This window comes from Dendrobium catenatum, unplaced genomic scaffold (assembly GCF_001605985.2).
Source record: "Dendrobium catenatum unplaced genomic scaffold, ASM160598v2 fragScaff_scaffold_156, whole genome shotgun sequence".
NCBI lineage: Eukaryota > Viridiplantae > Streptophyta > Magnoliopsida > Asparagales > Orchidaceae > Dendrobium > Dendrobium catenatum.
In genome coordinates, this window is record NW_021318618.1 from 8,664,176 (window position 1) to 8,678,162 (window position 13,987).

General features: G+C 35.9%; 1 protein-coding gene across 1 annotated transcript; it reads left to right on the plus strand.

Annotated features, from left to right (window-relative positions):
- Positions 1-688: 688 nt before the first annotated feature.
- On the plus strand, positions 689-13,163 carry LOC110096847 (protein BOBBER 1). The gene is made up of 6 exons (XM_020823007.2): positions 689-1,185; positions 5,831-6,003; positions 6,123-6,171; positions 6,284-6,450; positions 12,576-12,659; positions 12,773-13,163. Exons 1-6 carry the CDS (start codon positions 765-767, stop codon positions 12,809-12,811), a joined length of 933 nt encoding a protein of 310 aa, XP_020678666.1. The 5' UTR covers positions 689-764; the 3' UTR covers positions 12,812-13,163.
- The last annotated feature ends 824 nt before the right edge of the window (positions 13,164-13,987 follow it).

The following is a 13,987-nucleotide window of genomic DNA, read 5'->3' on the forward strand; positions in this document are numbered from 1 at the left end:
GGCAGGAGGTAAGCTTGTTGGTTGAAATGTTGAAGAACATTGAAAAGGAAATATTTGCTCATGAAAGACTATATAAGGAGAGATGTGTATTTTAATTGCATTTAAGTAAGACTTAATTGGTGCATTTAATTATATTTATTACATTCAATTAAGATTAATTATTATATATATATTTTTAAATTTCTTTATTAATACCAACTTTAGCAATTAATAATATAATTTATTAAAAATTTCATGCAAGCCCGAAATGTTGGATAATTATTATATTTAATTGGTATTTATAAAAATATTTATTATTCCATTAATGCCAATTATTTGTATTAATTTGTGAGAGGCTAATAAATATCTCTCTCCGAGGAGCTTATGACATTATTAACATTAATAGTAATATTTTTTTTTATTTACGTTAGTAGTAACATTAAGTTTATATTAATTGCACTAATTAAGTTAAAAAATTATTAATGCCATATTTTTTATTTTTACATCTATGACTCGATTTTTTTTTATTTTCCTTTTTCATTTGAAATCTTCCTACTTATCAATGATTTATATAAAATTTAATAACATTGAAATAAAATGTCATGAATTATTTTTAAATTTTAATTATTTATTTGTTATTTTTAAAAAAATTATTCATGCATCAATATCTATAAATAAATGAAAGGCAACCCTAGAAAATTCTCGAATTCTCTCTACTCTCGCTACTATATATCAACGGGTTACGCAGATTCCGCGACTCACAAATCTGCTCCGCTCTCCTCTACATGGCCGTAATATCCGAGTTCGAGGAAGAACAACAGGCGCCTTCCTCTTCGTCGTCTGGGATCCATGATGCAGACGAGGAGACCCTTATCCAGATCCTTAATAGGAGGGGACCTGTCTCCTTCTTCGAGACTGTTGTCGATATTCTTCGCCGACGGTCCGATCTCTTCAAGACCGAATCATCCGTAAGCAAACTCATGGCGGTGCTGTCTGCCGCAAAACAAAAAGAGGTTGTTGAGCAGACGGTCATGAATAAGAAGGCCAACAAGGAGCAATTGCCCGAGAACTTAGCAGGCGTAGCCAAGGCTGGGATCAAAGAGAAGGCCATCCAGAAGATGGAAGCAGACGAGACGAAGGAAAGCACGTCAAATAAGCTAGAGCAAGTTAATGGAGGAGAGGGCAAGGAAGCCGAGACTATTACGAGTATGTTATCAGTTATTTTGCTGGTTTCTTTCTCTCTTTGGCCACCGTTTTGAGCACCGAAATATCCCTTTATTCCTGTCGAGTTGAATGCCGCTTGAGTTGTTAATTTCATTTTTTGAACATCTTTGTGAAGTGAGTCTAATCTGGTTACCTTTATTCTACTAATTTTTCTATCCTTTCCCAACTCCATTGACGTTTTCTCGATCCACTCATCTTATTTGTGCATCATTTTTCCTTTGCTATGCATGAATCAATGATAGATGATATGATTTTGTTCATTCTTGAAGTAGTATTTTAATTTGCCTTTGTGATTTTAATCGATAACTAAGACTCTTTTGTTCTAATTTTAATCGATCTAACTTGTTTAAAATTTTGATTCTCTAGCATTAGTTATTTAATATATATTTTCTTTTCTCCTTGGCACCTACCTAGTGATATAAATTGTCGAGAGTTGTTGTCTGATTTTTCTTATGTTCTATTTGTATAATATATGGCTTCTTTATAATTATTGTAAGCCTTGGATTTTTTTTAATGGAAAATCACAATAAACAAAAAAATTTATTTTCTAATTTCATTGAGAGATATATATTTTAACCTACAAAGCTTTTTGATATGAGGATTTGACTAGTATTTAACGTAAATCCCACCAAATAATTGTTTTTAGACATCCATCTTTTTATTTACAGGTTTGATGGGGTTTATAAAATAATTTGGTGAGCAAGATTTATGATAGATCATTTTGTTTTCATCACTATTTCTTTGCTCCTCTCTTTTGTAGTAAGGCTACCTTCTCTCCTCTCGATAGACAAGTTTGCTGTTGGATTCACTTACACTTTATTGGTTTTTTCTCCTCCATTTTGCTCCCTTCTTTCCTCGGGTGCCATGTTTGTTGCTGTGAAATCTCTGCAAACTTCACTAGTTTTCATCTTCTCCTAGTAGGCTATCCTTTGTTGCTTCATGTACTCGTTGAGTTCTTATCATCTCCTTCGCTTGCACTTCACCCATTGCTCTATCTGTGATTTAATGCTTAAATTATTTGATATGCCATTCAGATGTGTAGATTCATATAGATCTATTATGTAGTTAAAATTTCCTCTTCTGTTTCACTATTTAGCTTGCGATGTGGTTGTTTGGGTGGAAGTATGCTACGTGGTCCCCATTATTCTCTTTGTGAATTGTGTCGGTCCTCGATCTTCCTCAATTTTTCCCTAAGAAAACTTTGGTGAAGCCTTTTATTACGTATATCCCAATATTTAAATAGGATCATAATTCATTTGGGCATAGAATGTTGTAGATGATTCTAAATGATATTTTTTGTGATCTATGCAAACGAAAAAAAGGAACTTTGATTATTAAAAATTTTGCTTCGTCAATGATTTGTTTTTTTTTTTTTTCAAAAGAATTTGGGAAAGTGAATTTTAATCTTATTCTTGTTGAAATCCCACCAAGGTGCGTCTCTGTTATGGAGGTTGAGGTTTTTATTCCTAATGCCCCACCTTTTTTCCTAGTCGTGTGGGCACTTGTGAGGAGGTTTTAATGTGATTGATATGTCGTTCTATACTATGTTCTAGGCATTCACAAGCATAAGAGAGTGATTGGATATTTGCATGGTAATGATAATTTCACGATTGACTTTGCTTTGGTTTATTATTGTACGATTTGACTTGTTTAATTATTTGTTAACTCATTTGATAAATTATTTTATTTAGAAAGCTTTTCTTTTAGATGTTTATTTTACACTGTTTCTAAACTAGTTAGCATGCTTGGAACTTCATTCTTGTTTTAAGTATAAGTAGTTATGCTTTTATTTATTTTTCATCTTATTAATATCATTTAGAAATAAGTTAATGGAGATCCGCAAGCTTATGCTTGTCAAGAATATTGAGAAAATAAATTATTTGAAGAATATTTTAGTTTAATTTTTTACATAGTTTAATTTATTTTTTTAATTACAATTGTAGTTTATTTTTAGAATCCTGTGAGGATCGGTTGTGTCCTTGGTTTAGTTTGATATAATGCTAGGGTAATATCATGATTTGGTGTCAAAAAAAAAAAAAGAAAAAAAAAATCATGTTTTGGTGTTGGGTTATTTGCAAGTCATTATCAATTGATTTGGATATTTACACGTGATATTTGATGTATTTTAAGAAAGTTTATATATTAGCAGCTAATGGTGCCTTTGGATCGGCTTGTGCGTAGTATGTTTAGAAAGTTTATTGTTGTGTAATATATTGATATTTTTGGGACTTGTATTGTATAGCAGTTATTGATTGTTTTTTTATTCTCATAAATTTAAGGTGGTTAGTAATCGGCAAACATTTGTAATGCTTGTTATGTGTGGAGCTTTCAAAGTATGACTATCTTTGATAGATGGTTCATAAAGGGATTGAATATTATGATAGAAACAATTGCAAATATTGTGATAGAAACAATAGCAAATTATTATAAGAAAGACTTGTTTAAATTGGCAAAAATTTGCTACTTGTATTTTTATTGAATTAAGGAGAGTCTTGGTAATGCACGTGTGCTTAAATTATTTGAGTTTAATAATATTTTTTTTTTTCAGGTTTTTTATGATGCATCTGATGTGTGTTGGTGAAGTGTTAATTAAGAGGGCTATCCAATTCTTTTTTTCATTGAAAAATTGAATGTGGCAAAGTAGAACTATTTAAATTTTGATTGGGAATTCTATATTGCACAAATACTTCATCATTGAAGAAAATTTTTTTCTTAAAGAAATTTTCCTTTATTATGACTACATGTAAGTTCACAAAAGAAATTAGTGTGTAGAATGCAAAATGGGCTGAATTTCTATAGGAGAATATGTTTGTACTAAATTATTATGTTGAATTTTAAAGCAAGCTTGTTAATATTTAAAGTAGGGTTAAAAAAAAGTAGTTTTTTTTTTCCGCATGATGTATGTTCAGGTGGCTGATTTTGATCGTGTTAAGGAAGAATGCCATTTGTAAGAATTTTAGTGAGATATATTTGGATCTAAATAACAACTCATCCTTGTTTAAGATGTCATGATTAAATATGCTTTTTTGTTTGACGGTACACGTTTGAATAATTTATAAGTGACCTTTTTTTTTTTATCTTAGAGTTGTATGTTGTCATCTTGATAGAGACAATAACCATAGCTAAAGATTGGTAACATTGGCAAATATATTTCACAACCTGAGTTTTTCAAATAGCTAAAGGAAAAAACATGCATGTAAAATTTCGGCTTTACATACCTCCGCCTATTGCATAAAACCTTGCGAGGTTCTTTGTATGGACTTTGTAATAGGACAACCACGAAGGATGATTTTATTTTTAACTATTAGATCATTTTGCTTAAATGTATTATTCGTTTATAAATAGATTTACAAAGCATTGCTAAGGTGGATTTAAGTGGACTGGTTAACCATATAGGTTATTAATACCACTGATGCAGAACATATATGCAAAGAATATGATTTGATTAAAAAATATGCATACTTAAATTTTAGAGAACAATAATAAGCAAAATCTTATATTGATTTAAACGATAAGATAAAACACTAAGGTGATAAAATAAGCTTAGGCCAAATTATATGCGTAGAAGTTAAGATCATAAAATAGTCAATTAATCTAACGTTGCATACATGAAAGGTTTTAACAAAATCCTTATGCTAACAATAAGATTAGTCACTATATAAGGATTCCTCACTCAACTCGCTAAATTACTATGCTTTAGCAGAGGGATCAACAAGAATCTTTGTGAATTAAATTATAACCACAATTGAAAGGTGAATTAGGAAGATATAAGAGTAGGAAGAAAAGTTTACCATGGGAAAGACAAATACGGAGCTCTGGCGTAGTCGCTTTGGTGTTGGGGAAGGAGTGGACAACAACACACAACCCCTAGCTGCCTTAGGACAGCAATTTGATGATCTTTGGCCGGTGGGCAGCAAGTTCCCTTGGACTGGTTTCTCCAAACAGCAAACTGAGGCTTTTGGACAGCACACGATGATCTCCGGGTGGCAAGGCAGTCACCAGATGTTTCTAGAAATTCTGGACAACAATCAGCTCAGGGAAATAAGGTTTTGATGGAGCAGTTTGAAGAGGGGGTGTATAAGGTCTTGTAAGAAACTAAACACAAGAAAGGCATTGTAGTTTAAAGTCATGTTACACGATATGATAAATGCTTATAATTTGGAAATTCATTTTCAAAGCTTCATGTCAATTTTTTTGCCAATAACATGAATTCTGTTATTAAAAGCATGCGGTATATTTATCAATATCTATTACTAAATGGATGTTGTAATGTTGCTTGATGATGGTTAAACATGGATTTATAAAGTGTTTCATTTACTTGATAAATCAACTATGCTATAAGCAACTTACCTTCTTTTTCTTGGATAGAGCTTGTTGTGTAGGAAAAGGTCCCATATGTGCTTCTATTTGTCTTTGCTAATGGTTATGGTGATGTTGATCATATTCTGGTTTGTGAAATGCTTCTAATGTGCTCTCTCATCCGTTTGTGTAAATTTGCTTCTAGAAAGTCTTAGGCATGCAGGTTTGTTTGTGATATGTTTCGTTTATTTCTATATTCAACAACTGAATATTCTGAATTTTTGCAATTGAATCTAAGTAGTTAATTGTTTTCGTAATCATTATTTAGAACCGAATAATGGAAATGGTCTTGACCTAGAGAAGTATAGTTGGACCCAGACACTTAAAGAAGTTAATGTTAACATCAAAGTTCCTCGAGGCACGAAGTCAAGATTTGTGATCTGTGAAATAAAGAAGAACCATTTGAAGGTTGGGCTGAAGGGACAGCCTGCAATTATCGATGTAAGTTATTTTCACCTTCTTCTAGTTTTTAAAGATTTTAATTATCCTCTTGTTCCTAGTCTATTTTACAGGTTGGAAAAATAAATTTGTGCACCCTTAACACATGCTTTTATTTGTAGGGCGACCTTTTTCAATCTGTCAAAGTTGATGATTGCTACTGGAGCATTGGTTTGTGTCTGTGACTTTATATTTTCTTTATGGAGTACTAGTTTGTATATTTTGTTGTCATTGCCGCTTCAGTATGGTTTCTGAAGAGAGTATTGACTTTTAAATATTGTAGAGGATCAGGAAATCATATCCTTACTTCTTACCAAACAAAATCAAATGGAGTGGTGGAAATGTGTAACAAAAGGCGAACCTGAAATTGATACACAGAAAGTAGAGCCTGAAAACAGTAAACTGTCTGATCTGGATCCTGAGACACGTCAAACTGTCGAAAAGATGATGGTATGATCCTGAATCCCTCGAGAGTTGTATTTTTTTTTTCTGCAGCTTGCTTTGGAAGTCTCAAGCCTCTGAAACTCCCTTCTGTTTCTTAAAAGTTTTTTGTACCTATGCTTGTTTTGTGTATAATAATCCATTTGATTCTCTTTGTGTATTTAATCTTCACTCACGTTCTGATCTCTCTCCCTCTCTCTTACACACACAAACGCACCACACATTGGAGTATCTCCCTGTTCTCTCTTGGTGCCTTTGAATGTGCTATATACACAAATATGGTTAAAAAGGGATTTTGTAAACTTACTGATAGGAAACACTTGAAGATTTCAAGTAAATCCTATCAATTTCATAAAATCAGCGAGAAACTCTTCCAAACTCCAAAAGAAACTAGAAGAATAGTAATTTTATTGTACGAATCAAATAGATCAGAAGAAAACAACAAGATACAAGTGATCCTCTATTCGAGAGGAGGATCATCTCTCCCAATCTCTAGACGAAACAAGTGCCCAAAACCTAAACCTAAGAGATCCCAAAATCAGTCAAATTCAAGATGCCCTAACCCTAGGAAAACAAGGTATTTAATGCATAAAATTCAAAAGGAAATCGCTAAACAGCCCCTACATTCAAATTTCCCTCCTAACTCCCTAAAAAATCCTTCCAAATTGGCTCCCGTGGATCTTGCGGCTCGTGCAGCTAGAGAAGGAGGCGGAGAAGTTCTGCCTCATTCTCGCCTGGGTTGGTCCCGCATGCATTGGCTGGACCGGTCTAACAAAAAGGTGATTCTTTGAAGTTGAAGAAGAATAATTTTTACTCCAAAGCATCATATATACTTGTGGGTTACGAAAATTCGGCCCCAGCCTTCGCCCGGCTGTATGCTTTTCTTTTCAGGGGAGTTTTAATGGAATTAAGTTATGGGGTAAATTTTGGAAGGTAGATGAGTTTGTAGATAAGACACTATCAAGAGATTTCTCCCTCATTTTGCGAGGATTTTATGATCTGAGTTCTGGTTTCCTATAGGCGCAAGCCCCTATAGTTAATTACCCCTCCCGATAATGAGAGAGAACTTTCGGTTAAGGCTAGTTGTCAATTAGATACGTAGTATCTAGCATATAGTAGTAGCATGTTCATAGAGAATTTGGAAAGTTTGGTATTTAAAATTGAAAATTTCACCATCTCACACTTAAAGCAGATGGTGGAGGAATGAATGATGGACCCGATCAAGATCCCATGATTCCGTCGTCCCGGGCCATCGTGGTCCCTGATCTACTTAGTCAGAGGAGGTAGTCGACCCAACATGACAGAAGGATTCTTGTCAGTATCCATGGGTTGCTTCGTCCAAGGGGACCTTGTAGACCTGGAATGAATGTTTGTCTAAGGGGACAAATTTGAATCCACCTTAGCTAACAGAGGGCTTTGTGCCCTATCGATCATATCCCATGATTCATATCTCAAGGATTTGATGCCACAAAGGAGCGTATTGGCTCTGGCCATAACTGATATTTCGTGGTGCCATTTGACGCCAAAATCACTCGGTTCTGAGGGGTCCGGGTCATAATCATTTATCCTGCGGTGTCATTTGGCGGCAAAATCGCCGGCTATAGGACATGTACCATGTCCTTATTGGCAGGAGATTGTTTGAGAATGAATTCTAGTGATATTTTCGACTAGGCATTTGACTATATGTGAGCTGAAGTACATTTCAATTTGTCCACACCGGCAAACTGTTACGAAGGGTGGATCGATTTTGTTTTAAGTGGTTGATGATGTGGACTTCATTTTAAAATATTTGGAATTGAGATTTTTGGATTTTAGATTTTATGGAGTTTTTGGATTTTCCGGTACATTTGGGTGGAATTTGAAAGTTTTTGAAATTAACCCCTCCGGTTGATATCTGTATTCACACGACCATCATTGAGGTGGTGAATATGGGGTTATTTCCATTTGAAAATATTTGTTTTTATGGGTGAATCTTGTGAATCTTGTCGACTCCGTCGAGTTATCGACAGAGGATCGGGTTTCATAGGCTTTATGCATTTGTTAGTCAATTCTCTTGATTATAAGCTTTGAAGGCCTAATATAAATGTATTAAAATAAATATATCGGTCGTCACAATCGTATATTTGTTTGGTGGTTTAAATCCTGTCGACTCCCATTGATCCGTATAGAAGGATTGGGTTCGAACTTGAATTTACTTATTGACCCGTACAACATCCCTAGACGTCATGTGTGTACCAATAACACGCTCGCCGGGGCTCATGTGGGTGTTTGGTGATATTTTATAAATATTTGTTGAACTTTGTCGACTCATATTTACTTGCTTAGGAGGGTCGAGTACAGATTTATTGACCCACGCAGCATCCCTAGACGTCATGTGTGTTCCCAGAACATGCTCGTCGGGGCCCATGCGAGTGTTTGGGGGGCATTTTATAATTATTTACTAAAACTTGTCGACTCCTATTTAGCTTATTAGGAGGATCGGGTTTGAATTTATTGACCCGCGCAGCATTCCTAGACCCTAGAAGTCACGTGTGTTCCCACAACACGCTCGTCGGGGCCCATGTGGGTGTTTGGGGGACATTTTATAATTATTTACTAAACATTGTCGACTCTTATTTAGCTTCTTAGGATGATCGTGTTTGAATTTATTAACCCGCACAGCATCCCTAGACGTTACATGTGTTCCCACAACATGCTCGTCGGGACTTATACGGGTTAATGATTTTATATACCTCTTTAGTGTACATATGTGTATATAAATTACGGTGCATGTGCGGAGGTTATTTTAAGATATTTTAATTGTGCAGGTAACTGCCATTTGAATGCACACAACATTTCATTTGAGAGCTTATATACACGTTCTGTTCACTAATACAAGTGTCGCGGATCCGGTGGCGGGTTATAACAGCTTATGGATTGAGTGGTTTGCTGCTTTGTACATGTAGACTATCGTGCACTATTTATTATTTTATGTAGGTGGATTGTAGTGCACTAATTAATCTCCTGCTTTAACACGCAGGTGCTTGCATTTGTTGTATTTTTTCTTCCTTCGCTTGCATGATCAACATGAATTTGCATACCAACTGTTATCATTGGTAGGAAATTCAATTGCCAGGGGTTTTGTATAATTCTCTCACAACCAAACTATACCTTCTCTCTAATTTTCTTTGCTTGCTGAGTTCAATGCATCTGCTTGTATGTTTGGTATTGGTTGTGGGAATATCATTGTATCTATTACATTCATCTTCTTAATGAACCAATATATTCTTCAAGTACCTTTCTAGTGAATTAGCATACTAAATTTATGTTACCTTGTGGTCCCTTACATTACAGATCTTATCATATTATAGATAAACCACATCATTGCAAACTCTCTTATTCATGCTCGTAGGCGAGTCATATTCACTAGCTGTTCCTTTCCACATGTGTATGCACTTAGGGTGTCAATTCAGGTCGACGGGTCGGGTTCGGATCGAACCCGAGTGGACCCGATTCTAAACGGGTCAACCCGAACCCGACTCGTTTTTGTAAACGGGTCGGCTATCTCAACCCAGACCCGACCCGCGTTGGTTGCCGGGTTGACACGACACGGCCCGATTAGTTAAACTCGAAGCGGCAGCCGCCAGCGGGCGTGGCAGCCGTAGGCGAGCAGCGACAGGGCGCAGGCGGCACGGCGGAATGCGAGCGATGAAGTGACGCGATTGAACCCGAAGCGGGCTTTGCCACGCTGGCACGCGAGCGGATAAGCCGAACCGCGCTGGCTCACGAACCACGACGCGATTGAACCCGAAGCGGGCAACGAAGCGGCGGAGCGCTGGCAGCGTGGCACGCGTCGCGATTCTCGAATGGCGAAGCGACGTGACTTGACGCGTCAGGCAGTCGATGCGGGCAGCAGGACAGGGACCATTTTCGGATCAATTTGGGGTCATTTTCGGGTTCCTGGGTCAACTCGAACCCGACCCAATTTTTAAAACGGGTCAATTTATTGAACCTGAACCCGACCCGTTTTACAAACGGGTTGAACCAAACCCGGATTTTTCCGGGTGGGGTCCGGGTTGGGTAAAAAATTGACACCCCTATATGCACTATGTATATCCTTCACAAGTTAACCAACATCAGTAAAACGCTTGATATTTTATTCACGCCCTTCCTTTCTTTTGCTAATCAGCATTGCTCTCACTTGAAATGGATTTCGCTTCTCACTACCTTAGGTGCATTGGAGCTCTATCTTTCATGAGTTTCTTATTTGTTCATTTGCATTTGATCTTTCTCTTTGATATATCTTCTTAGAGTTGGATTACTGTTGGTGGTAGGGATGTAGGTGCTTTCCCCAACTCATCAGGATTCATTGAGCAGGACTAATTCATTTATTACATGTCATTATCCATCATTCATGGATGAACTATTGGCGATCGTCTGCATTTGTCATGATCCTTATGTTGACTTCAATTCACCTTCACATTTGTTGGATATTTCTTGTAAGTTGATTGTGCTTGTGGATTTGTTTGCCACATATTTATAAATCATGTTCATTGGTCCCTCATTAAATTCATCAATCTTAATAACACCTCAAGAGTTGATGCACTCATTGTTCATGAATGAGATGTTAGGGATTTCACATCACCTAAGTCCTTGCTCGCTTGCATGGGCTTTGAATGGCTCAAATTTCCCTTGCTTAACAATTGTATTTAAATTGAAATCAGAATTCTTTAATGCACATTGAAGACTTTGTATTGTTAAGCATGAGCATACTATTGTATTTCTCTATTTGATCCTTGCTTGAGTTCAAGTAGCAAGCTCAAGTTATAATTCAAGTTCTCATTTAGTTCTTTGAGTTCAATCAAATTTAGTCCCATATTTCCTTAATCAAGTTCAAGATGAGTTTAGGTTCATTCATCCTTTTGAGTTCAAAACACAAGTTCCAAGTCCAAAACATGTTTAAATAAAGTTCAGGCTCAATATGAGCCTCTGCAATTCTTCAAGTCCCCTGTAGTTCATTGTTACTTGTTTGGATTTAAGCTTGAGTTCATTTAAGTTCAAAGGTTCACAAGTTTGAGTACAAGTCCTTTGTGTCTTCAGTCTGAAGTTCGGCAGCCTCCCGGCGTCTCCCTTGTTTAGGGGAAAAATTCGAGAGACTAGCATTCCCCTCGTCGCTGCATGAGTGCTTCAGGTAAGTGTCAAATGACACCGCGGCCGCAAATTCTTTAATTCCCGCCCTCTACATGAGCGTTTAAGGGTCTTTGGCACCTTTTGTCCTCTCTTTTAGGGGACAAACCCCTACTTTTGTCCCCCTCACGCTACATGAGCAGTCTGGGGATTACCCACCTCGTCGCAATCGTCGTGCCGGTTTCCCTTCCTACTATGCTACGTGAACGTGTATGGGGTTTGTCGGCTCGTCGCAAGCCACGAAAGTAGGGTTTAAGTTAGAACTTTATACCTTGGGGACCGGCAGACCGGCGATGAGGGCACGGATCGAGGCCAAGGGAGGAGTAGATTTTTTTATTAATCTTAATTGATTATAAGTAATAATAATTTAATTTAAGTTATTATAATTAATTATCATTAACAATAATTAATTAAAAATGATTCTAATTAATTATGATTAATTAAATTAATCATAATTAGTTAGAATCATTTTAATTAATTATAATTAAAAATAACAAACTCATAATTAACTTAATTAATTATAATTAATTTAAAAAATCTCCCTCTCCTCTCTGGTTTGACGGATTCACTGGATTTGGCTGTAGAAGCTCGCGGGAGGGAGAAATTACCTTCACAGTGAATGGGTTTCCTCGTTGTCTCTGATCAAAATGTGGTAACTTCCGAGCCACAAGGGAAAGTCGTGAAAGGTATATTACCCACCCTAACAAGTACCCAAAATATCCCTTGTGATCTAAAATGGATTAGAAAACAAATTATGAATAACATGAAACAGTTTAAAAATTATGTGATCGGTAGATGGCTAGATGCCACTCTAATGTTAGGTGGCATCATGATCTCGAATTAATATTTTCACCCGTCGCTTACAGACCAAAGATAAAGCATTTCGATTTTTTATCCTATTTTGTTGAATGCTTGAACTCAAGATTCCATTGCTGAGGAAATTATTGTTTTTCGTTTTCTCGTGGCAGTTTGATCAGCGACAGAAATCAATGGGTCTACCAACTAGCGAGGAGTTGCAGAAGCAAGACATTCTTAAAAAGTTCATGGCTGAGGTGAATACAAATTTTATAATTTTCCTTGTAACTTTCGTATATGTGAGTCCAGCTTCATGACAACCTTAAAATATCTCTTCACAATATTGCATTTGGTTCATTTTTTTTTGCAGCATCCTGAGATGGATTTCTCAAATGCAAAAATAGCATGAAAAGCAGCAGGCTCATAATATTGCTGTTAGAGGCCGTGTATGATTGAGTTTTGTTTCTTTTTTGCATGGTGTATTCGCTTTCTTCGTTGGAAGATTTCTCTCCTCCGCCAGTCGCATGGAGAATTTATGGATTTCTATGGTTCTGACTAGTGTGATTAGTCAGGTCGTCGGAATTTCTCTAGTTGAACTGTAGCAGGTTTTGTTTAAGTATGTCTTATTTTGTATGATTATCATCTGTGGATGTAAAACAAACTTGACGCTGCTGCTTTTATGTTGTAATCTGAAACGTTTTTATATCAGACTTAACTATTCTTCCAAAACCTCACATAAATCAACAAAATGGTAAGGGAGCGATGTGGCTGAGGACCGCATGAGGCCAAGTCTCTTCAAATTTTGACGGAGTTTGTTATGGTTTGTTTATTGGATGGATTGATATGATTTGCTTTGGATTCAGTCTTTAAAAATATTGGTAGTTGTTATGGTGATATTGTCCAGTTTGTTGAACATGGAATTCAGATGGCCCAAAAATTATTTTTTTTAAAAAAAATTTGAAGTTCAAATATCTGCATCAAGATTTATGTTTTGAGTTTTTTTGGCACTCGAGTTTTACAAACAAACTTGTGCTTCCAAGTCTGACAAGAATACTGATAAAGCCTATGTTGGGCTGTGTTTAGACTAACCGATTTAAGTTCGTTAGTGTGAATAATTTCTAGCAAATCACTTTCTTCCAAGAGAAATTGATTTTTTATGATCTATCTCGGATCATGTTTCGTTATTGTTGTCATTCAAGATCTATCTTGGATCAAGTAGGCAACAGTGCTCTCTGGCTGGTAGCCGAAGATACATATATATATACATGCAGTTTTATGAGCAATGAATTAATAGATATATGTAAAGTAAGATTTAAATGTCTTTATATGAATTTACTTGCTTACGACCTCATATCTATTGGATCTACGTCATATTCTTCATGTGGAAGTACCTTTATGCTTCTTCAATGGGCTATTTTCTAGATAGATAGATATAGATGGCAGAGAGTTAATTTTCAAGGAAACATGCATTACATTTAAGGGAAAAAAATTTTCATTGCTTGCTTATAAACATGTATATTTATGTATTTATTGGTTTAGTAGCTTTCTAAAATCAATTAGAAATGTAGTGAATTTCACCTTTATA